This window comes from Aythya ferina (genome assembly GCF_964211825.1).
Source record: "Aythya ferina genome assembly, chromosome: 2".
NCBI classification, from domain to species: domain Eukaryota; kingdom Metazoa; phylum Chordata; class Aves; order Anseriformes; family Anatidae; genus Aythya; species Aythya ferina.
In genome coordinates, this window is record NC_140297.1 from 109,890,119 (window position 1) to 109,914,921 (window position 24,803).

At 38.6% G+C, this 24,803-nt stretch overlaps 1 protein-coding gene across 6 annotated transcripts in view; it reads left to right on the forward strand.

The window, feature by feature from the left end:
* MYOM1 (myomesin 1) overlaps positions 1-24,803 on the forward strand; it is a 78,233-nt gene that overhangs the window by 34,395 nt on the left and 19,035 nt on the right. For 3 of the 6 annotated variants that reach the window (XM_084510671.1, XM_084510673.1, XM_084510672.1), the window contains exons 13-29: positions 169-225; positions 583-707; positions 2,205-2,388; positions 3,421-3,595; positions 5,420-5,541; positions 6,489-6,815; positions 8,420-8,616; positions 9,821-9,947; positions 10,690-10,874; positions 11,879-11,993; positions 17,326-17,482; positions 18,537-18,643; positions 18,762-18,806; positions 22,197-22,333; positions 23,342-23,486; positions 24,108-24,167; positions 24,452-24,519. In XM_084510671.1, coding sequence (XP_084366797.1) covers positions 169-225; positions 583-707; positions 2,205-2,388; positions 3,421-3,595; positions 5,420-5,541; positions 6,489-6,815; positions 8,420-8,616; positions 9,821-9,947; positions 10,690-10,874; positions 11,879-11,993; positions 17,326-17,482; positions 18,537-18,643; positions 18,762-18,806; positions 22,197-22,333; positions 23,342-23,486; positions 24,108-24,167; positions 24,452-24,519 — 2,333 coding nt within the window. The remainder of the gene's footprint in view (positions 1-168; positions 226-582; positions 708-2,204; positions 2,389-3,420; positions 3,596-5,419; positions 5,542-6,488; positions 6,816-8,419; positions 8,617-9,820; positions 9,948-10,689; positions 10,875-11,878; positions 11,994-17,325; positions 17,483-18,536; positions 18,644-18,761; positions 18,807-22,196; positions 22,334-23,341; positions 23,487-24,107; positions 24,168-24,451; positions 24,520-24,803) is intronic. The other 3 variants (XM_084510675.1, XM_084510676.1, XM_084510674.1) reach the window with 2 other exon arrangements.

Genomic DNA, 24,803 nt, shown 5'->3' on the forward strand with positions numbered 1-24,803 from the left:
CTAGGTTTGAGTATCCCTACACGAGTAACAGTCACAGCAGTCACCAAGAACTGAGCTCATGTGAATCCTGCAAACGTTAGTTTTGAACCACAAAGGACTCAGTTTGCTCAATATTTCAAAAGTTCATGAAAATTCTCATTTCCATCCTCTCTATGACATCTGTTTCAGGTCACCCTTCCGCTCCCTGGACAGGACAGATTATTGTCACTGAGGAAGAACCTGCAGGTAAACACAGCCCTTTTGCCTACAAAAGTCTGGCTGAGTAACTAGGAAAACTTCCATTGAGTTCAATGGACTTTGGCACACACCCAAAGTTCGTTGTTCTGAAGAGTCACTCAACCTTGAACAACTCTGGCTTTAGGTTTCGTTATTGAGGACTTAATAAATAAACATGTTTAACATTATAACAATGACATTTAAAACCAGTACATAGATTGCTTTAAATACTATGTTTTCTAAAAATATCAGGTGCCAAGATATGTTAATACCTGTCCTATACTTTAATCACAGCACTGATTCTGATACAAATATGAAGGAATTCATACTCATTTCCATTTCCTACTCTTCTCCCCTGTACTTCAGAGGGTGTTGTTCCTGGTCCACCTACAGACCTCCAAGTTATTGAAGCCACAAAGAACTATGTTGTGCTTAGCTGGAAACCTCCTGGACAGCGGGGCCATGAGGGTATCATGTACTTTGTGGAAAAGGTAAAACCAGAGAAAATCAGAATCATGTTGTGGCAATCTTTTTTAAAGTTTTCTTTGCCGGCTTTTCTGGAATTTCATTTCCACTTTCAAACTCAGGCTAGGACTAGATGTTTATTGACATAATTGTTGCTGTAGATTAAGATAAAGTAGGAGAAAAAAAAATAAAATGATACATGTAATTACAAAAATGGATGTAGAATGTGTCACACACTGTAATAGCCTTTCATGAACTGTGTCATTGACCGACCATAGGGTAGATAGGCTGGCAAACCCACTCTATAATGAGAAAGCACAGGGCAAAATCAGAGCTGTATATATATCATTCGTATAAAATAAGCTTGTCTTGAGGGACGGACTGTTAACATTTTGGAGGGAGGCATTCTGTGAGAGAGTTTCTTGGCATCAGCACTTTCTTCTCCAGCTGCCTTTTCATATTTATTGTCTTCGTTAGCTTTCCATTTGCTTCACCAACTCAACAAAGGGGACAATTTTTATTTTTCTAGAACAGAATCACTTTTAATTTCAATGTCCTGCTTTTCTGAGCTGTTTTTCACATGGCTGATAGCCTAGAAAGATCTTCACCACCACCATTTTAATAGTGTCTCATGGTTTCCACTAACTTTTTTATCTGTGCTTTTCCCTATCACTCTAGAGCTGTCATCATGGGAGATATAAATATCTTCCCATTATGTGTTTTTCATCTCTTATGAAATCTAGTCTAAATAAATGAGTTTCACTTAGCAACAGTCTCAGAGAGGATGAATATATGAATTTTGAGTTTCCATATAAGAAAGCTTTTTGATAACCTATTGCATGCTGAGTACCGAACATTAGTGTCACGTATTGAGATAATGTTCTCTTGAGAATTTGAAATCCCTCAGAAACAGGACCTATTATTTGAAATTATCTTTAATGTAAGGCATAAGTTGATTGTTAATATTAGCAGTATAAGTGACCATGGTATGTAGAGCTTCTAGCAGCAGAGATAAAAACAATTCACAAATAAAATGCACATGCCTTTATTTTGTATTTTCTCCTCTGGGAAATGGAAGTCAGACTAATTAATTCTGATTAATTCTGGAAGTCACCCAAAAACATCCTCAGGAGTGGCATAATGGCATCTAGAAGCAACGTGGTAATATTAGAGTTTTGTTCTCTGGATGATGTTGAATGACTACAGAACTTCTTTTGAGGGTGGTCTATAGGGTTAGGTACGGAACTGAATACAGTTGATAGCAACATCACTTCCTTGCTGTGGAGAAGTGTTTAGCTTTGATATATTACAAGCAGTAAGCTTGTATGTGTGACTTCTGGAGTAGGTGGGCAGATTCATAAGCTTTGAAATACACCTTATTCTGTGGAATGGCTGAAACCAGGAACATGACTCCTTGTTTTCCATGTCAGATGTGCATTTGATGGTGCATGTAGAAAGCCTTGTCAGGTTAGATTCTCATTGGTCAAAGACTTCTACTGCAAAAGTTGTTTCTGGGTTTGCAGTGCGTTGCTGGCACCGAGGAGTGGCAAAGGGTGAACACTGAGATTCCTGTGAAGTCTCCTCGCTTTGCAGTTTTTGATTTGGCTGAAGGCAAATCCTACTGCTTCCGGGTTCGCTGTTGCAATTCAGCAGGAATTGGTGAGCCTTCAGAAGCGACTGAAGCCACTGTGGTGGATGACAAACTTGGTAAGTGTGTGGTCATAAGTATTAAGTTACCTTCATGATTCTTTTTCAGTTTATGATGTAATTGTTTTGCTTGAAGATAGCTGTCCAGCTGCTAAATCAAATATGAAGAGTCAGTGATATATTCCCTTTATTTAACATAATTTTGGATTAGGTCATTGAACCTCTAACATATAGTCAAATGGCAGATAGAAACCAAGGGAACTGAGCTGCAAATAATAACGCCAAGAACTGTAAAGATTCAAACAATGGAAGAAAATGAAAACTTAAGAAAGGACAAAACCATTCTGTTTTACTTAGTCTGTATTGAAAATAAGCACAGACATTAGTAGAGTTTAACCTTCCTTGTTTGCCAAATCAAACTAAAGTGAAGAAGTTAATACTTATATGGATGCAGAAACTATTTCTACTGGAAGAAAGTCCCAGATGTTCATCGCAGTAAAGTATTAGTAGCTTGTCTACTAGCTACATAGTAGCTTTGTCTACATGAGCATTTTCTTTTTCAGAACAACAATACAGATTTAAGTCCCAGGTCATCTCTGTTTACTGCATACTGGTTCAGCTCACAGAACAGTTTGACACACATGAACTACAATTCCTTAAGAAGAAGAGTAAAACAGCTCTCTTCAAAAACCACTTAGATGCATTTTGCTATTTAATAGGGGCATTGGTTTCTGACTCCTGTGGCCTGTACAGAATCCTTCAAAGTGCATCTGACACTTTTTCCTTTTTAGAAAGCTCCACATGACATTTCTGGTGCAGATGTTCAGCACAGAGAAATAACCTAAATGTAATCTGAAGGAAATGTCCCAAACTGTATGCAATGGAGACATGAGGAATATCATCACCAAAACCTTGAACTTACTGATCCTGTCATGTTGTACAAAATTACTTGTTTGAGATCACTGTGGATTTTAGAGGGGTTAAAAGAGCATTCATTGTGTTAATACAGTCAAGAATAAGATGTCACCCTTATTTTTTATTTGTTAAATTTGACTGGCTGGTCATTAATTTATTTATGTTTCTCTCCCAAAGATATCCCCAAACCTCCTGGCCGTATTATGCCAACTAGGAATACAGACACATCCGTTGTTGTCACTTGGACTGAACCCCCAGATGCCAAGGAGCTGGTTGGGTACTACATTGAGTCAAGTGTGGTTGGGTCTGGTCATTGGGAACCATGCAACAACAATCCAGTGAAAGGCACGAGGTAATGGATTTGAAAGCATGGAAATTATGGTCACCAGTTTTTGTTTGGTTGGTTGGTTTTGATTGATTGATTGATTGTGTTTATGTGATTCCCAGCCACCAAGAGAAACAGCTCACTAGTTCTAACTATTGTACAACCTATCAGCTTGATGAAAAACAGTACAGTGAGGAATGAGGGAACTTACAAATATGGAAAACTAAACTGCATAATGTTTGGAAGAAAAGTCCTTCATTTGGAAGACTGCTGTAAACATTTATAGGACTGTATATCTAGCATGTCAGGAGGAAATGTGGATTATATCATGCTAACAATATTACTTTCTAACTACTCTTTCACTTGCAATTATCAAGATATTAATGAACACTCTTAAGCCGTGTGTGATAGTAAGATCTTAGAGGTCTTCTCCAACCTAAACAATTCTATGATTCTATGAATATTATGTGCTTTCACATAGTGTTTCATGCAAGTGTTGGTGAAGTTTTGTGCTATTTGCTTATTTCAGAATATAAAATTATTATTATATTATTTCAGAATAATATTATTGTATTATTTCAGAATATAAAATGTGATATTTATTCACCTTAGAAATAAAAATGTTGTTTTGAATTACAGTATCTTGCTATGTAATTGCACTGTTTAAATTTCTACCACTGCATTTATATTCTACACAATATAATTTATGATACAGACAGGCGCAGGCTGTCTGTTAACTGTTGGTTTTCTGGCTGAGTCAATTTCAAAGCATTAAATGTAGCTCATAGATTGCTTGCCACAGTATATTTTGATGTTTTGAATTGTTTTCTTCACAAATCCAAGTGAAAGCAAATGATTCGGAAAAGTCTAGTAGAATGGGTAGTGAAAATTCTGTTCTGAAAATTTTGATTCAGGTTTTATTTTTCTCCCTATAGTAAAATTTTGATTTTTTGAATATGTTTTATGTTTTCCACACTTTTTTTTTTTGCTGCTGGACATCGTTGTATGATGCCAGCATTGTAAATGCAGAATATAAAATTATGAAGTAGGGCAAAATAAAAGGAATGTGAAGTAAAATACACTTAAAATACACGTGGAAAAATAAATGTATTTTTGGAGTAAAATATTGAAACTTCCAAAACACATTTTTTTCCAAATTAAACATTTTCTGTGTTGGGATTTTTTTTTTCTTTTTTCTTTTATTTTTTCAGGGTTTGTGCCAGAAGAAAAAATACATTTTTTCAATGCATTCATTATGCAATAAAGCAGAAAAACTATTCTAATACAAGAGTCTGTCTGACTTAGATTATAGAACCAAAAAAATTCAATAAAAATTTGGGTACTTTTTTTTAGCTCTTATACAATGCCCTATAATATCTGTGAATGCTAAAATTTTTCACTTCTGATTGGAAGTAAACGATGGGAACTTGTGATACAGCTGTCTTTTGCATATGCCATGAAGGTATCCCACATGCAAATATAAACTAAATCTTGTCTCTGAAGATTTTTGCATTGTTCCCATTAAGAAGTATGGATTTTATACATCATCAAAGGTAAGATAAGTAGGCCCTTTGGTAACAGAAGAACTTGTATAGTCTTAGGGGGGCAAGAGTATTGGTAAAAAGGGATATATCTAAAGATACATGAATTCAACATTATTTTATATGCATGAATGAGGTGCTTAGACACATTCTGCATTCTCTGACCTTCACAGAAGTCTCTGGGTTCATGTTTTATCCTCAGTTTTCAGAAAGCAGAATAAATTTTACAGAAGAAATGCTTCCCCATTCTCTTTTTTTTTTTTTTTAATATTACTTTCTTCATAATATTCCTTCATTGGTTTGTTTTTAGATTCATTTGCCATGGGCTCACCAATGGCGAGAAGTACATTTTCAGAGTCAGAGCTGTTAATGCAGCTGGACTCAGCGAATTTTCCCAGGATTCAGAGCCTATAGAGGTGCAAGCAGCAATTGGTAAGTTATTTCCCATTACTCTGTTCAATGGTAAATATATATATATATATTATATACCTTAGAAGTAAAGATGGTCTCAGCATTTATTTGTAATTGATTGTTTTGGTTTACAATGCTGTCCACAAATAATGCTTTCTCTATAGAGTCTATCTATTGCCTCACAGTCACACTTTCACTGTTACTGCACTCTTGTAGACAGTTCACCTTCACCATTCAGCCTTCTCCAGCTGTTTCTTGTGAACCACTGTAGGAGAGCACTACTAAGTTCACTTCATAGCCATCCTGGAAAAAGGAATGTCGTTTGGACCCTCTAAAGTGGTATTTATCACCTCTAATGCACACCATCTCATATACAGGCAGCTCCTAAGAAACATGCTTCCACACCTAAACCTAATAATAAATGTGGTATGCTTTTTGCAAACCTTCTATAACCCTGTGTGTTCTCCCTTTGTTAATGAATTATTTCTGTTTGCCACTGCCTGAACTAATCCATAAGGATTAATGAGATCATTGTACTAGAACAAATTGTGTGTCTGCAACACACTCACTCTCATTTGTATTGAAATTGCATAACTCTCAGTCATAGAGCAGAGAGATGTGGCCCCAGGCAATTTTATGAGATCATGTTAAAAGGATCAAAATATGAGTTGGAAGATCTAATACTAAAATAATTATAGCAAGTGAAGATTACCATTAACGTTTCATTTTTCTTCTGCTCTGAAAATTAGACATTATTAAAAGAACATAATTTGTGAGGAGGTTGAGAGGTATTCTATGCATTTCAAATTTCTGTGAGTCTGTGCTTAGCTTTTTGTCCATAAAAACTGTGATTTGTCATATTTTGGCTGTATTGTTCACTGTTTGCATTTCTTCACTCTGTTGAGTAAATGAAGAAAAAATAATGTACTCTAATTAAAAATGTCTTTGCTGTTTTCTGGTGATTATAGGGGGAGGACTGCTTCATGGTGTGTGTCCTGAACTGAGTGGTAAAGCTGGCGGACTAACAGACTGCACTACCAGCTGGGAAGGCATGCATGAGTCCTCCCAGCCTATATTTGACACAGATGCTTTGCTAAAATGCAATGCTAAATTTAATAGAGACCCGCTACCCAGTAGCTCTGACAAACTGGGCAGTACAGGAGACAATAACATGAGAGAAATGGTTAAGGACGCTGTCAAATCTGCACCACAAAAAGTTGCTGCTGAGCAGGCAAGTAAGTCTCAACCTGGGGATCCTTTGACACTGGAAAAAGTGACAAAGAAGAAAGATGTAGGTGAGAGTTAATAAATAAATAGCTTTCACAGCTCTGGTACATCCCCTTTGAATGGGTGCAACCTGTACTCTTCCACGCCGCAAGTGAACGTTCTCTCCAGTGATGCATCTTCCAGCAGACCTATTAATTATGTGCTCGACTCTCTGTTAAGGTCATTATGCATGTAATGTTATCAGAGACCGCTTCACAAACTTAGAAACTATTGAAAGTGAAATATATACACCCATTTACTAATTTAATAGCTCGTCTGAGTACATATTAATGTATCCAATACTGTATGACTTCCATATCACATCCGTAATTTGTTCTCTGTTAGGAGTCTTCTTACCTAGTCTCTGGGTTATGTGTGTGTGAAGGAAACAAAATCTGGTTATGATGGTAAGCATGAAAATCTATGTTGTGTTAAGATACATGAAGATCCTTTGTGAATTTATGCCTAAGCTACAGCTTATCCTCTGAGATGCAGTGCTAATGAATGTTGTGTTCTATTTCTGACTGATGATAATACATAATGAGGGATACCTATTAAGTTGAAGACACATGGACAAAATCACATTTTATGTTGTCAACGCCTAAACACCCATCATGCCTAAGAAATACGGAGCTTGAATTTCATTCAAGTCCTGGTACCTGGCCAGTGAACTAATTTAGTTCACCTCCCATGCCATGGGAGATTTATGAAGTGAGATCCAAAAAGCTTGTAGCCAACAAACTACAGGCACCTGGGGCTAGCTGACTGCATGATAAAACTCCAAAGACAAAGGGAAATATATATGATGAAGGATTTCCATCAAAATTAGAACTTGAAGGTCACAAACAGTGCTCTTAACTGGTACGTGATGTACTGAGTGTGGGCAAATATTACCCCAATAGATATAGAGAAAGCATTATAAGAAAATGGATTGGGATGAAGTTAATGATTTCTGTATTTTTGAAAAGTATTTATAAAAAAAAAGAGGATAATGCTGCAAATTTTCTAAAGTAAGTTCCAGTAACAGACGTGTTCCATTTCTGGTCAGTCTACAGTGCCTGTGATCATGCTTCCTTCCATTAAGGTAAGATGACGTGAAGGGTGCAATGATAAAATTTGCACAGTGTGTAAATTTAATAATAAAAATAAAACACAGATAAGCTACATTCTGTGAAGGGAAGAATGCGAGCCTATTAAACAAATGAGCTACAATAAATATGTGTGTGAAAAAAAGGTTCACTTTCAGCAAAAGAAAACAAATCATTGCATCTCCAACTTTTAACTTTTCTTGTAATGTTAGTTTTAGTTCCTCATTTTTCACGGTTTTAAAGCGATTCCTCATCACTTACATCAGAGCTGCAATTGCAACACATTCTTTCACTATGTCTCAGCTTGCTTCTCAAAAAACAAATGATTTTGAAAATTAATTCCTATGCAGTTTGGATGTTTACATTTGGTTTATGGAAGCTTTTATTCTGCATTTCTCATTCCAGTGCAGCCCCCTCCCCCCAGCTAAGCAAATATTCTCCTAACCTGGAAATGCACGATGGGGGCCACCTGAATATGATAACCAAACACCTGTCTGCCTATTGAAACATTACTTCCTACTTATGTGTTGTTCATGTTAAAACAGCTGCTCCATCTCCACCTTATGACATCACGGTACTTGAGAGTGTTCGTGACTCAATGGCACTAGGATGGAAACAACCCAAAGTCACCGGTGGAACTGAAATTACCGGCTACTACGTGAACTATCGTGAAGTGATTGGTGGAGTCCCTGGGAAATGGATGGAGGCCAACATTAAGGCCATCAGTGAGAGGGCATACAGGGTAAGAGGTCAACTTCTGCTATTGCTGGGGGTGCAAACAATATTTCCAAAAGACATCTTAAAGATTAAGATGAATTATGATTCAGTGTGCAGATTGCTGTTCAGAGGCTTTTACATCCATGGCACATGTTTCTGTTGTGTCTTCTCATGCAAACATACCTTAAGTATATTAAGAATCATATTAAATTATTTGTTTTATTTCCTCTAGGGTTTTTAAGAGTCTTTGCTTGAAAGGTGGTACACAAATAATGGACATTATTACACTAGTAAGGGTGACCTCAGAAAACTAACAGATGGTATTAAAGCAGTGGTTTTATGTAGGATAGTTAATGTGTTACGGAAACTGTAGCTTCTTGTACTACAGAAATTCCATAGTGCAGTGAAATACTCTTATCATTCTACTAACTTTCTTGTTAGTGTTTGTTCAAGGTGATAAAAATTGTCTGTTCACAGAAGTTTTATGTATACGTTTAGTGCAATGTCCACATTGTTAACCTTATTGCATTAATCCTCTTGTTTAACAAGTAATTCGGTAAAGAATAGAGAAGCATATGGATGATAAAATTTAATTAATTTTGTTAAACTTCTCAGCAAAATTATTTGCAAACTTATCTGTTATTCTGGCACAGAATTCATCTGTGAATTCATTCCTCTGGACATAGCCTAAATTTTTGTTAGTCAGGCCCTCAGAACAACTGGCATTCCTAGTGGACTTGGTGGACCTACCCCAGTGCTTAGTGGTGGTGGAACTAGCTCTGTGCCAGCTGGCTTTTGTGATTAGTTTTTGACCCAATTTAGAGGTACATTGCTAGCTACAACTTAGCTGAGCTGCTTTACAATTGTAAAGTAATGCTGGGACTGGGTTTCACCCTGCTGCAAGGACAACTCTTGCCTGAAGTGAACTTGCTCTGTATCACAAGACATATCAGTATACCTGTTGAGCAATACCCTGCTCCCTCCCTGACAACCAAAATGTCTTCAATAGGAACAGGGTTTTAGAGTTTGAGCATGCTAAGAACACTCATGTATGCTCTACCACCGAAAAAGGAAAGGCAGGAGAGTTATCCCCTTAATGTATGATGTCAATAAAGCTTTCATCTCTTTGGGCACTTAAAAGCATGCTCGTGTGCTGAATAATTGTCATTGTGACTTTCTCCTAAAACCTTAACCCAAAGTTAATAAGTACCATTTTATTGGTTCTGCAGATACAAAACCTGAAGGAAAACATGGTGTACCAGTTCCAGGTGGCTGCAGCAAACCTGGCTGGGGTCGGGACACCCTCCCTACCCAGCCAGCCCTTCAAATGTGAAGAATGGACCATTGCTGTACCTGGTAGGATCCTGAGTGGGATGTTGAGGTTACTGCCTGCCACAAGGTGCTCTTGGACAACTAATCTAAATTGTCAATGTCCTTAGTTCCAGGGGAGTCAATGGGCTCTGAAGTTCATACCCAGGCCTAAATCTCCATCACTTTGGTTTGATGCACTGATGCATTAAGCAATCCCCATGTAACAAGTAACAATTTACAAGCAGCTTGTATTTTCTTTATCTTTCCTGTTTGGTTTCTCTACTGTGTCTTCCACTGTGCTTCCTGGTTTAAGTGGTAGACATAAGCACCTGTCTAAGGGACAAGGCAAAGAAGAATGAAGTCCTGTAGCCTGTGTGTAAACATATCGCCTCAAGGCCAGATCTCTAACCTTTTAACACCCATTGAAATTAATGAAAACAATCTCCATTGATATCAGTGGACTTTAGAACAGTCCTTGAAGCAGCATGTCAGCTTAATAATTAACTTATTTCCCCGACTTTGGAGATTATTTGTCATTTTTGTTTGTTCATGGATATTTGATCAAGATACCAAATCTCAAAAATTTGGATTGTTTTTGGGGCTAGTCTTTTTATTAGGTAGAGGTCATATTCATATCTGGTCTACATCTGACAATGGAACTGCACGTGTTGTGTCAGGTCTGGGTGTGCAATGTGGTGTCTGGTTTTGTATTGTTGAAAAATTATGCATTAGTCCCTTTGGGCTTTCTTTTGATACCACAACTCCAATTTTCACTCTTACCTTTCAGGGCCACCTCATGATGTCACATACACAGAAGTCAGGAAGGATTCTTTGGTTTTATTGTGGAAAGAGCCAGTTTATACGGGTCGTAGTCCTATAGCTGGTTATTACATTGACATGAAGGAAACTGAAGCAAAGGAGGAACATTGGAGAAGTGTCAATGAGAAGCCACTTCAAAAGAAATTCTTGAAGGTAAAATAGTTTAAGATTCAAATAGATGTATGACAGTACAATCTTGAAGAATTCATTCATAGATAGTATCATCTTTCATGGTTCCATTTAATGAAACACTAGGATACACATGTATAATGAACGTGTAGTCATACATGGCAGTGACTTGCAAGAGGATACGGTATGAGAAGCCTAAAAGCAAAAGGAAACACTCCTAAAACTACTTATCATTCTTATAACACAGGAGACTTCCCTAGCATTTGCTTGCCTAAAGGGTAAGGTAGGCATCACTACACAGAACAGATGACACGAAAACAGATTTTGTGATAATGTGGTAGGTGATTTTTTCCAACACAAAGTACCCTCTCTACACATTTAATGGCAAGTAAAGCCCAAGCTTTTTCCACTATACCATTTTGTGGAATGACTTTTAAATAAGTGATCAGCTGTACCTCAATTCCAGAGATATATCTGAAGTGGCTTCACTACTTTTGTGTTTTTCAGAACATTTGGAAAATATTACCTGTTTTAAAGGAGCATTTGCAGGTGTTAGAATATTATTAAGATTGCTCAAGTCACTACAAAGCATAGAAGCATAGGGTTAAGTGCCATTCTGGTTCTAGATGGGTGTGACTGGGATATTTTGCCCTGATAATTTTGTTTTTAAGAGCCAGAATTTACCTGCAGTAAGACTGTCCTGTTCCAGAGGTCAACGGACGTGAGTTAAAAACATCCTGTTCCAATAATAATACAACAATGCTCCTTTTATAAATAAATCAATGACAGTTATGACACTGGCTAAAATGTTAGCTATGCATACAAGGAAGGAGCAAAACAAACAGATTAGTCATGTCACTCAAACTGAGAAAAAAAAATGAGGAAGAAATATCTGTCAACTAGAAAAGGAGCAAAACAAAAAAGAAAGGAAATATAATTGTCAAGCATCAAGACTAGAACTGTAAGAAATGTGAAATGGAAATCAGTATTTTGTAATAAATCATGCACGTATTGTTTGCTTCCTGCAGATAGGTGGCCTAACAGAAGGTGTGAGCTATGTGTTCCGTGTGCGGGCGACAAACCAGGCTGGGGTTGGGAAACCATCAAATACCACTGATCCTGTTGTAGCTGAGACACGACCAGGTTTGTTAGAAATGTTTCCTCTTTTTTGTTTTGTTTAAAGAGGTTCCTGTTTGTGGTATGTTTGCACACAGGCTGTATGCGAACAATCTGACCCCCCTCAAGTCAAACATTTTTACTATGCAGGAAACAAGTTGAGGGTCATATCTTTTTTTTTTTTTTTTCGGATGTATTTTAAGGTCAGAACAGATTTCCTTACCATAACTACCTGTTCAGGAATATAGAAATACAATAAAGTTGTAATACTTGTATATAGCAAAAAAAAAAGATGCACTAAAATCAGCCCAACCAAACAATTGTGCAGGTGTAGGTTTTGCCCTTCCTATCATAAACCATTTATTTATCTCTCTCTTTTCTTTAATTTATGCAATGTGCCTGAGGAAAGGGTAAAAGAAATTACTATTTTCCCTTGGCATTTAAAGTAAAGGTTTTAAAAATTGTCAAGTCATTTTGGAGACCATCTTCAGGAAGAATTCAAGTGCAGCTGTTCACTGGAGTCATCCTTGATACCTGGCACCAGCATGTCTATAATGCCAGAAGAAAAACAGGAACTGGTACAGAGACAGAATCTCTGTACCTGGAACTTCAGAAACCCCCTGAACTTTATTACAATAGATAGGTATCATGGGTGACTTGGGTGACCAGCTTTTTGTCACCATTCCCTAAGAGGAAACACAAGCATGGGCATGTATCTCTGAGAGCCTTCCTTTCTTTGTCCTTGTTTGTGGTCAAAAGGTTACCGAGTAACAGATTTTTGTCTCCTCATAAGAGATGGGACTTCAGATACAAAACTAAAAATAAACAAAACCCTAGAGCAAGCTAATTTTAAAGCTCTCTGGCCTACTAATCCATAGACTGTGTTAGAAGTGGAGGGGCTGGACCCACCATACCCCTGTTTTTCCTCAGACAAGTTCCTTTCCTCTGCTGGGAGATTCCCATGCCTCATCCCACCTGGGAAGGTTTCTCAGAGACCTAAGGGCACAGGAAAGGAGGCAGGGGTGTGCAGGGACACTGACGGCTGGCACAAGCCAAGGAGGTGATGACCTGGGCAGGCCTACACCTGAGCCCTGGCTGTCGTGTTGGACTCCCAGTGAGTCAAGAAAGCCTGAAAAAGGAGGTTTGAATCTGGGGGTATAAAAGAACTGGAAAACTTGGAATGGGGAGACTGGAGAGACTTAGTGAAGCTGGGATGGGAAGAAGGGGCTGGAAGTAGTGGATGGCAGGTTGAGAGGGGGCAAGATTGTGGTATGGAGACTAAAGAGGATACACCATGTGGGCAAAAAGGGCTTGGGGCACAAGAGCAAGGCATAAGCTGTGAAAGGACTAAGAACACTTAGCTGAGAATAGGTTTGGGCTAGATTAGGAGGCAGGTGTGGTTGTAGTGGAGATGTGGATTGCTCTCTGATGAGAAGATCAGCAGCCTTAAAATGGTCACAGATTGAAGCGGGAGTATTATGGAGCTGGGAGCCCTAAGGACTGGAGGCTTGGGAAGTAGAGGCCGTGAGATATTTGGGAGGAATAACGACAAAATCGGGAGTCTGGTAACTCTGTGGTGCTCTGCTGTACCGGATGAGATGAAAGAGGGCACCACAGGGTAACTCTTACCATATTGACAGCAATATCTGAAATAACAGGACATGCAGGATTGTTAGTCCCTCTGCTCATCTGCCATACATCCCTTGACTTCATCTCTCACAGCTGTTGCATCTTCTTTTCTCTTTCAAAAAAACAGTAACCCTAATTTTAGATCTACAAACCACTGAAGCATTAGGCTTATTTCCATCACCTGCAAGTGGAGCAAGGCAAGGCTAAGGAGCTTGTTCTTGAAAACAGCTTAATACTGCAACAACAACCACTCTTAAAACAAAAATCAAGCCAATATTAGTATTAAAATTTTGGTTTTATTAATACATTTTCCTTCAAGGTTCATATCTGTCAGATTTTTGATAAAAACTTGTTATGATAATAACCTTCAAGTGTACTAGGAAAAGGATTGGTCATGCCATTAGAATTCCAAAAATACAAGAATGTAAACTCTTGCAAAGATGATAATCATGAAAAAAATAAAAATAAAAATAAAATAATGATAATAATAAAAAAAGCACAGCAATTTTGACATTTTTTATACATTTACTTATACAAATCTGGTTGACCCATATTTTGAGCTGAGGTCTGCGGATACAGTATTCACCAAACTAAGCTTCTTAAAAGTGTTAAGAAGGAACAAAAGGCTTATTAAAAAAATATTTTGGAAAGCAGTCACTTGGGTAGGCTTTCAGCTTTCTCACTCAAACCTCACAAATCTCAAGAACAATGACACCATTTTAAAAAACTGCCACAAATCATTTGGTGTTGCCCAATGAATGCTGCTTTTATTAACATCTTAGATGGAGACAAAATATTGTAAGGTCTCTGTAGACAATTCCTGCTGGAATGTGGCTGGAATGTTGCTTTTGGCAAATGTCTAAAATCACCAGGAGACTGAGCTGTCCAACCAAAGAATGTAAGTAAATAACATCCTGAATGAAAATATTTGTTTTAGTATGAGTGGTAGCAGTTTTCTTTATCCAGTAACATATGTTAATATAATGGTGTAATAGTTTGCATCCACCTTCTGTTTGAAAACCATATTCAACTTTTACAGTTATCTCTTAAAACTAAATGAAAAGCCCATACACATTAAAATAAATAAATAAATAAAAATCCAGGCTAGTTTTGAGCTGTAACTTTGTCTTCAGGCAAAATCACTTTGGTGTGTATGGATCTCACAGGAGGCAGAGGAAGTCCAAGAGCAGACTGCAGCTCTTCCCTATTACTTCCCAGGTTTGCCTTAGTCCTTGTGCACTTTGGTGCAAAGTGAAGTTAGCTTCTGATCCTGCATCAGGCGCTTCAGGAGGGCTTGGCACAGGAATATTATCTGCCCTGGGGTTCAGACTATGGGGTCTGACCTTCACCCTCACCTGAAGAGCTTCACTGAGGGATTTTGTGAAAGGAGCCTTTTTACAGGAGGGCTCCTGTACATTTCTGTGAATCCTTGGCTATAAGACCATGCACTTGAGGGTTGTTTCTGCCAGAGCAACGTGCTCTCAGTTACATCTGCGAGGCTCACCTTGTGAGGCCACTCTCACACCAGAATCAGGAACACACTAAGATGGTGTAAAATAAGTTATCTGCTTTTCTTACACTACCTTAGGTGCTGCTATGACTGAAGCCACAGCAGACCTCAAAATTTAACCCTATGGCTGCCACAGCCTACATCAATTGTTTCACTTTAATCACACACCCATTTATCCATCAAAATCCCTTCAGCTACCCAATAGCCAATGCCCATCTTGAGAAGAGAGGCTTTGGGCAGTGTGTTTTGAAAGTTTTAAGGCCGCATCTCAGAAATTAATGAAAAAATGTCCCATTGAATTTTTTTTTTTTTTTTTTTTTGTAGACAAGATGATGCCAGTAACTCTAGAGTTTTATGTTATCTCTTTCCTTTCAGTGCAGTGAAACCCTGGAGATAATCAGTATTTGTTCTGACATCTAAGTCTTTTACTTCTTATGATAACTTTATGAGTGACTTTGGATGCCCTGTAGAAACCACCAAGCTATCTAGAGAAGGCAAATTAGACTGCTACTGTTATGGCAGCCTCTTCAGTTTCACATTGTAGGACAGGTGGAGCCCTCTGCTCAGTAATTAAAAAATTTTTTTTTGTCTTACTTCCACATAAATATTAGAAGTAAAAACCATCATCACTTCTGGAGATACATGCTATGCATTGTTATCATAATGTCAGTGCTTTAAAACAAATATAACAGATGTTGTCCCCGTAGGGAACTTCTGGCTGTGATTCTTTGCACATTGCATAAGCTGCCATCCAAAGATTCACGTGCTAATGATCTACAGGAAACTAAATACTAATGAAATATAAAGTGATGAATTTGCATATAATAAATTACATTATAACATTCTTGAAAAATATGCATCTGCCTAGAAAAATACTTGTAGACCAAATCACCTGTTGGTACTCATTGTGCTTCATTCCTGGGAGGGCTAGTAAATAATAGGACCAAAACAGGAATATTAATCTAATCTTTCATTAAGCAGTTATGGCAAATTATAAAGAATAAGAAGGCTGCACGTACACCTATTGTCATTACAGGAGCTACTCACAGTGCTGGAACAGGACACATACAATACTAGGGTGACGAAACACAGAAATCTCCTTGCATACTTGAGGCTCATTAAGAATTATGATGAAAACAAAGCTCTTAATTTCAATGTCAGGAATAGGGCTCTTGTCTTAAAGATACAATATGTTGTGGAGAAAGCATGTCATTAGCATTCTGGGCAGCCTGAAATTGCCTTAGACTGAGTAATACACCACGAGTGCCCCATTCAGATGTAAGACCAAGCTCAGAGCTGTTCAGAGGAGGAAGCTGGATGTCCTCCAGCACATCTCAGTTCTCTGTGGTATTCTCAGACAAGCTGTTGAAATGAAATTTAACGCCACAGATGACAAGATGCCCAGATGAAATTCCCTCGGCTTCACCAGTGTGCAAGGGAGCAGGCAGGAGGTACATTCAGGTTCCTGACCTGGGCCTCACTCTCAGGGCCCTGTAAGGACAAACTGGGTCACCTTATTCAGCTCAAGGAGGTACTGGCAAAACAGGGTGGGCGACTTAGCCGCTAATTGCAAATATTCACTCCCTTTGTGGGTCCAGGATTAATGCTGCAGACGGTGGCAGGGCCAGATGCCAAGCATAGCAATTAAACCAACCTCCTGGAGTGAACCCAGAGTCCCTGAAAATGTGCCTCGGTTGCACAAATGAGCACTGCTTGGGCGGCTCGGTTGTTTCCTCTTTTGCCTCCTGCACCTTTTGAAACATCTGCATTTGTACCCAGTATTCCCTTCAGAGCTCTTATTTGACTAGGGAATGAGAAATTCATACTACATAATGAAAGCGCTGACTACCCCTTAGCTGGAAAAATATTGCTATTTAATATTTCAAGCATTTAGTGGATTTAGAGACTTGCTTCCTCCCCCTCTTCTCCCCCCACCCCCTTAGGTTTTTCCAGAGCAAATATCATAAATCTCTTGTGTGCTTAGGCATGTTCAAATAAATCTATTGATTTATGATGCTCTTTAATCTGTTCCTTAATTTTACGGCCTAGAATGACAATTCTAATCATGAATCAAGGACTGAGGATGCCAGTGTTTTCAGTGATTTCTGTGCCACTTGAGAAAATGGCAAGGATCTTCTTAATCCACACTATGAATCATACCTATACATTTGTTTGCTGGTGTCTCTAAGAAAGTGGGATTGTCTTGTTCTGATCTTTCAGGAACTAAGGAAGTGGTGGTCGATGTGGATGACAATGGAGTAATTTCCTTGAACTTTGAATGCGATCAGATGTCTCCAAACTCTAAGTTTGTTTGGTCCAAGAATTATGAACCAATTGAGGACGACTCTCGACTGGCCATCGATACCAAAGGCGGAAAGTAAGAGCCCTCAGTAGTAACAGTCATCCCATGTTTGATAAACCTAGGCTGGTCACAGAAATTGATCTTTCTGGATGTATGATCTCAGTAAGAATTGTATCTGCCTTTGTTACCAAAAGGCTCTGGATGAGTATTTTGTTCTCCAAGAAGTCCCTGTGCAGACCATTGGGAAATTGTAGTTTGCACAGGATGAGTCAGGCCTCCTGATTAAGCAATTAAGTTACATTCAGGCATAGGGTGAGAAAATTGGTGCTCTGTCCTCTTATAACCTGCCAATCAGGACAGGTGATTATTATTCCTGTTGCTGTCACTGTAAAAGTCCAAAAGCTAAAATTGTCTGCTTGCAAAATGCTTTTACCATGTAACACTGTCACAATCTTCTGAGAAGGCCTCTGTTTTGATCATGTCACCATAGCCTGATCTGTTAACTTCCACAATGCTCCAGGAGCCTAATATGTTTCTTCAGGCGTTTTTCAGAAAGGAAAAAATAACAAATGCACAGGTGGAGCCTATGAAGCTATGTGCTCTTACAGCTATAGAAACCATATAGGAAGAAAGGGTGGCTCATACCACTCTTGGTATTGCATATGAAAATTGAATCAACCTGCACTTACAGTATCCTTCCACAGTCACTGAAGACCTGACAAATGCATTTAAGCATGTGTGAGCTAGCTTTGGCTAGCTCCAGTACTGTTGGCACTACCTGAGAGCTTATGCAGCTTCCTGGAGAGGTTGTGCAAGTTGTACAGAGGTTGTGCAGCAGAGGCAATTGGTCAACTTTTACTCTTATGGTCTCATGGATGCTCCTGGATCTCCCTTCATTCTTTGCTTTAGTAACTGAATCCTCTTAGTCCAGTGGTACTGGCTGTGCCGTCTCCACTTGTACCACATGTGGTAGGGCTCACCCTGGTTAATATTGGTCAGAACACCTGTATTTGCCTTTTAGTCAGAGCAAAAGCTAAAATATATATATTTTTTTATCTGGTGTTATAAGAAGGAGCTTGGTTCAGACTGATCTCACCTTTTAATCAAAATGTTTCATTTTTTTCTAAAGGTCCAAAGCAACCTTTAAGGATCTTGGAGAAGATGACTTGGGAATTTACTCTTGTATTGTTACAGACACTGATGGAGTTTCATCAAGCTACACAATTGATGAAGAAGGTAGATACACAATGTCTATTATGCATGCCTGTTTTGCTTTCACTTCTGTTTTTTCCTGCTGCTGTGTCTCTCATATCCATAAGGTATGCACGCCTATCTTGTTTCATGTCTTTTGCAGAAATGAAACGGCTGCTTGCTCTGAGCCATGAACACAAATTCCCAAGTAAGTGAATCAAGCATGTCTGTAGGGGAGAGATTTGCATGCGCACGGGTATGTATCACAAAGCTCCTGCCAGCATCAGATTTTGAAACTGCTACATGCATTTCAAGTGAAAGTGGTTTTGAACTGAAAATCTAAGATTTTTTTTTTTTTTTTTTTTTTTTTTTTTTTCCCCAGTACGTTTGTGTATTGCTTTTGTTCTTTCTCTTCTTTTGCAGGCTGCTGGTCTAAGCATATACTAAGTCTCTGAAAATAAGTATCCCAATGGCTTTACTTCTTCTGCCAGGAAGCTTTCTTTACTTACTCATAATGCCTAAGCTGATTTGAAAATTCTCTGCCCCTCTAACTTTACCCCAGCTGAAGTTAACAGAAGTTAAAAGTAAGGCTAAGAGAACATGCAACTGTAGTAAATTCAGCTGTAATTTTATATATATATACACACACAGAATTTTTCAGCTGAAATTCATTCCCTCCCTCTTTTTTTGTAATACTTGATAACAAGAGCACCTTTCTTTTTGCTTGGAAGGATATTTTTTTCAAGTCCACAGAACTCTTATACCTTTATGATATCCTGGCAGTAGTACAACCCTGTTATTTTCAGTGGAATGTGACTTGAATACTTGAAGAAAATAATAAATTGAATTGTAGAAAGAATCCTATTACACACAATGTGATGAGATCTAAGCCTTGTCTTATCTCCTGCCACTACCATCTCTTGTGCTCTGTTCCAGACTCTACTGTTCTTGCCTGGTTTTAATACCTTCAGCTTTGTGCGTGTGCTGCTGGCACCTCTGCCAGCTCAGCCCATGTTGTGCCTCCCAGGCCAGTCAAAGCTCGGCTGCAGACATTGCCTGTCTTTCTGCCCACATCATCTCTCTTTCTCATTTCCCTCTCTGCCTTTTCCGTATCAGCTCTGCTCTTCCCAACATATTGTACCAACTTCTGACAGCCTAATGACAGCCCAAGCACCCCCTTCTTTACTCCTGCTCCTCCCAGACATTTCCTCTTAATCAGGTCTTCACAGCGAGCGTTAGTCATCACAACCCCTTATTGCTGCCACTCGCCCCAACCCTTCTTCACTGAGTGCTCTTCCACACTCTGTGTTAATAACTAATGTCACAAAATAAGTTTCTCAGCTCAGGACACACAGACTGAGGGTTTGCGTTTTTAACATGTTTTTGTGTTTCAGTATGCTCCAAGCTGTGTATGAACTTCATGGAAAAACAGACCAAAAAAAAAAAAAAAAGAGATCACTGCAAAATTTATTGTAATGTTTCAAGGAGAAAACTGCTTTTCTTGCTTTGGCCATCCTAGGCCCTGTGGACTCCACAAAAAAAAAAAAAAAAAAAAAAAAAAAAAAAAAAAAACCCACACAGATTATCTCACTTCAGTCTAGTTGCACATGGTAATTTGTGATGCTATACAAATAAGATCTAAAACCTTGTAAGCATGATGACTGGAAAATCCCTGAAGTCATCAGTTGGTGTTTAGTAAAATGGATTTTTTTTTTTAAATAAGTCTTTTGCTTGTGGAATACTCTTACATGGATCTCTCTGATTCGTTTGGACTGTGGAGTGAATGGCCTTTTCCCAAAATACAAACCTTTTACATCCTTTCAGCCCCTTCTTGAACAGTTTCTGAGATATTTTCCTCTCTCCCATTTTAGACTAAGATATTAATAGTTAATTACATGCAAATCAACTGGGAGTTTAACATTGCCATGGAGCTGACAGTGAAACAAAAGCAGTGCGGGCTGATATCTATTCTCATCCTCATCCTGTTGCTTCTGAGACTCCTGTAGCATTTCAGGCGCTTTGTTCTGAGAAACCATGCAGCATCTGAGATTCCTTTTGTTTCTCACAAGCAATGCAGGAGGGAAGGAAGCTTCACAAGTACCATTTCCACTGCTGGGGCACGCTCATAACCCGGTCCCTTTTGGTACCTCTTTCCCTCCAGAACTCCTTTTTAACCATTTTTTTTTTCTCTTCCATGTTATGTTCATGTCTTTTTCATAATTCTTTTTATTTTTTTTTCCCCCTGGGACTGTTGCCTCACCTCCCAGAAGCTTTATTTTCACCAAAGATATGTTCTGTACCACCAAAATGTACATAAGTGTGGAAAAGTATAGGTGCACAGAAGAGGTACCCTTATGAAAGGAAGACACAAGGAGGCTTCCTCACACATGACCACTACCTGGGATTGACAGCAGGGTGGAATGGCAGTCCTGTTGTTTAGGGTGGTGAAAACAGGAAGATGAGAGATGCCAGAAAACTACCCCAGCCCCAGTCCTCTCCTGCTGCAGCTAGGCTTTCACACATGAAGTTAAATAAACAACCCTGTCCTGTGATTTGTCTGGGAGAAGGTGTAGGTTGACACCCATCACCACACCACATAATCAAGTATTTTGCAATGTGTTTGCACGCTCTCCTCAGTTACACCCTTGCAATGCAGACTTTACATTGCTGTGAAAGTGGAGGTTGGGGCAGAGTTCATGTATAGCATACGTGCTCCTAGGAGTATAAGGTTTTGGAAACTTGAGCACCCACTAAGACAGCTAAAACGATGGTAATGAAAAAAAAAAAAAAAAAAAAAAAAGAGCAATGTGCCCAAATATCAGAGTCTAAATGCCTGTATTTAACATTGCTGATTAAAATCTCTTAACAAGAAGTTAAAGTGAAGGCACACTGAGGACTTTTACTAACAAGAACAAGGAAAAGTTAAAAACAAAACAAAACAAAACAAAACAAGTTAGCAACAGTAGAGTACTCTTTACAGGATTTTTTTTTCCTGCTTACACAAGGAATTGTTCTATATGTGGGGATTTCCATTATTCATACGTAAACAAAATGTACTGCGGAGATTTATTTGGGGTATGTTGTGATACTTTGTGTATTCTGGAGATAAAGTTTCCAATCAGCGAAGATCAAAGTACTTATAAAAGTCTCCCAACCTGCAATCCACCAGTTGACTTTCTGATCTGCCTTCGTATTTGTTTGTTGTTGTTGTTTTTTTCCACTGAGTCAATTCCCTGCCTTACAATAACATTGCTAAGCGACTCATTAAAGATGTGTCTGCCCTATACAGGCTCACATCATGCTGCAGAGATGGTTACAGTTTACCTTTAGCCTTGTATTACAATGGAGGAGCCCCAGTGCAACTCAAATCATAATTTCTGCTCTGTTCAGACCTAGTGATAGAAAGATCAAATGATTCAATCTCGCTTGTCACCCTGTGTACATGTAGGTGGAGAGGTATTCCAACTATATGAAGAGCTGCCACAAGCTAGTCACCTTGCATACATTAGCTGAAAGAAAGACGTGGCTTTTACAGAAGAAAATAGTTGTTGGGGCACAGGCAATGTATATACTTCATTCTTGTCTATCTTCTTTGTAGCTGTTCCACTTGTCTCTGAGCTGGCAGTGGAAATTTTGGAAAAAGGAGAAGTGAGGTTCTGGTTGCAAGCTGAAAAACTGTCTGGCAATGCAAAGGCCAACTTTGTATTTAATGATAAGGAGATTTTTAATGGAGAGGTAAGGCTTTTCATTGCTTACAGATGTTTGCATGTTTATAACAAATGAGTATTAGTGTATCCAATATGCTTCTAGATAGTGTTCCATGCTAGTGAATTTTTGTCAGAAATAACATACGTCATCAAAAACATCACTAGGAAGATTTTGTCCATAGTTTTCAGCTCCAGCTGAATTCTACTGGATGCAGTTTATAAAGTGGAATTAAATGACTTCCTGCCACCTTTGTGAGTACCACGTGGTCTGTTAACTAATGAAGACCATAAGAGTTCCTGCAGTGAGGTAGTCACAGGTAAGTAACTCCTGTGGTCTTCATGGAGTCACTGCAGTCACCCAGATTCATCCTATGTCTTTTATCTGTGGCTTATCTACGGCCCTTGTGGTCACTTCACACATCACTTTGCTGTTTGGAGGAATTTCGTACACCAAGGGAAAATTCCCAAGTGGTTGTTTCCAGTAGCAGAGCTTGTTACTTATGAAGACAGGATGTATCATGCTTTTGTTGCAATACTGATAGCAGTTAGAAGGCAGGGATAGAGCTTTTCTAGACTCCCCAGGGAAGTGGTCATGGCACTGAGACTGCCAGTTCAAGGGGGTTTGGACAATGCTCTCGTAAGTGTGGTCTGATATTTGGGTGGTCCTTTGGGGACCCAGGAGTTGGACTTGATGATCCTTGTTGGTCCCTTCCAACTCGGGATATTCTATGATGATTCATTCTACACAAAAATTTATATAAACATTGTCTCAGAGATGATAGTGTTCTGAAGAGATGCAAATCGAAACCTCAGTAATAAAAAAGAACACAACACACACCATTGAACAGGATGTTCACATGCTTCCGTCCTTATCAGATTTCTTATTTATTTGGTTACATGTATAGAGCTGGAGCTAGAAATAGTGGGAATTTGACTGAAGAAAACAGAATCTCACCTAAAGATATGAAGCAATGTTTGCCAAATACTCTCTGATTCTGATATCTGTTAATTGTTGCTTTACTTTCCATTCCTGAAGAAATATAAAATGAAGGTGGACCAGAAGACTGGCCTTGTTGAAATGATTATGGATAAACTTGAGGACAAGGATGAAGGGACTTACACTTTCCAGCTGCAGGATGGAAAAGCAACCAATCAATCCAGTCTGGTGCTCATTGGTGATGGTAAGCTAATCTATACTATGCAGAAGGCTGGAAAAAATTACATCAGGGTTGGTTGTCATTTTCACTTCCCACTGTTTTCCCAATGTAGTTCTAATAAATGTTCATGTCACAGCACTTCCCTGCCTCAGATAAAACAGACCATGTGTGTGAACTGATAATTTTTAAGTGCCCAGAGGAAAGGGAAAGGTTTTAGAAATGTAAAATATTGCAGGCTATCATGGCTTGCTCTTCTATGGATTTTCTATGAAAATTTCCCTTGTAAAATGTCTATTCAGCCAGGAATACACATCTGTACCTCTTTGCATTGCCACTGCTTGCCAGTTCTGCTACTACTCCTGTTTGTCTTCCTCCTAGGAGTGGAAAGCGGTTGCATGACAGGGGATTACACTTCTTCAGAGTGATGCGTTAAACCCCTGATGGCTGCAAGCAGCTTGGGAAGTTGGGTTAGCTGTAATCAGCTTCTGGCCCTTGGAAATGTTCAGTATTAAGTTGCTGAGAGAAAATTTGACCATATCACAGGGTTCTTATTGGCCTCCAAGAGACAGAGATCTGCCTGTTACAGTACTGCACAAATAACACATGTTGTTTAACCTCATATATGTTGCTGGTTTTAATTTCTAGTATTCAAGAAGCTGCAGGATGAAGCAGAATTCCAGAGGAAAGAGTGGCACAGAAAACAAGGTGATAATAAGAACATTCATAAGAATCACATATGTGTTAGTTTGTTAAGTATGAGAATTTGTTTATATTAATATATGCTAAGTTAAAATACATGGTTTTATTCTGTTGTGTAGTTGCTTGCCTTTTGAAGGAGAAATGGGAAAAAAAAACAAAACAAAACAAAACAAAAAAACACTTTAAAATATAACAGTATTCTTGTCAAGAAAAACACATTAGCCTTTGTTTTTGTATCTTGCATACCACTGATGTAATTTTTTAAATAAAATATCTGTAATTTCAAACAGGTCCTCATTTTGTGGATAAGCTGGGATGGGAAGTTACCGATGACTGTAACGTGATGTTGAAATGTAAGGTAAGGGACAAGGAAAAGACTAAGTGCAATGTTCAGAGAAGCACTTTGTCCTACTGCTGCTTAGATGCTGAGGGAGGAAAAGGACTAAAGACAAGTCTTTGGTTTTGTATTCCCAACTGCATATTGAGTAGTGGAAGAGACTGAAAACACATGGGCTAATCATGCTGGAGTGATTGTAGATAGTCAGAGACTTGGGCAAAACTCCTTCCTGTCCAGCAAAAAGCAGCTCAAAAACTGATGAAGGAGAAGATGGTGGTGAAAAACAAATAGATTGTCCTCCTGCA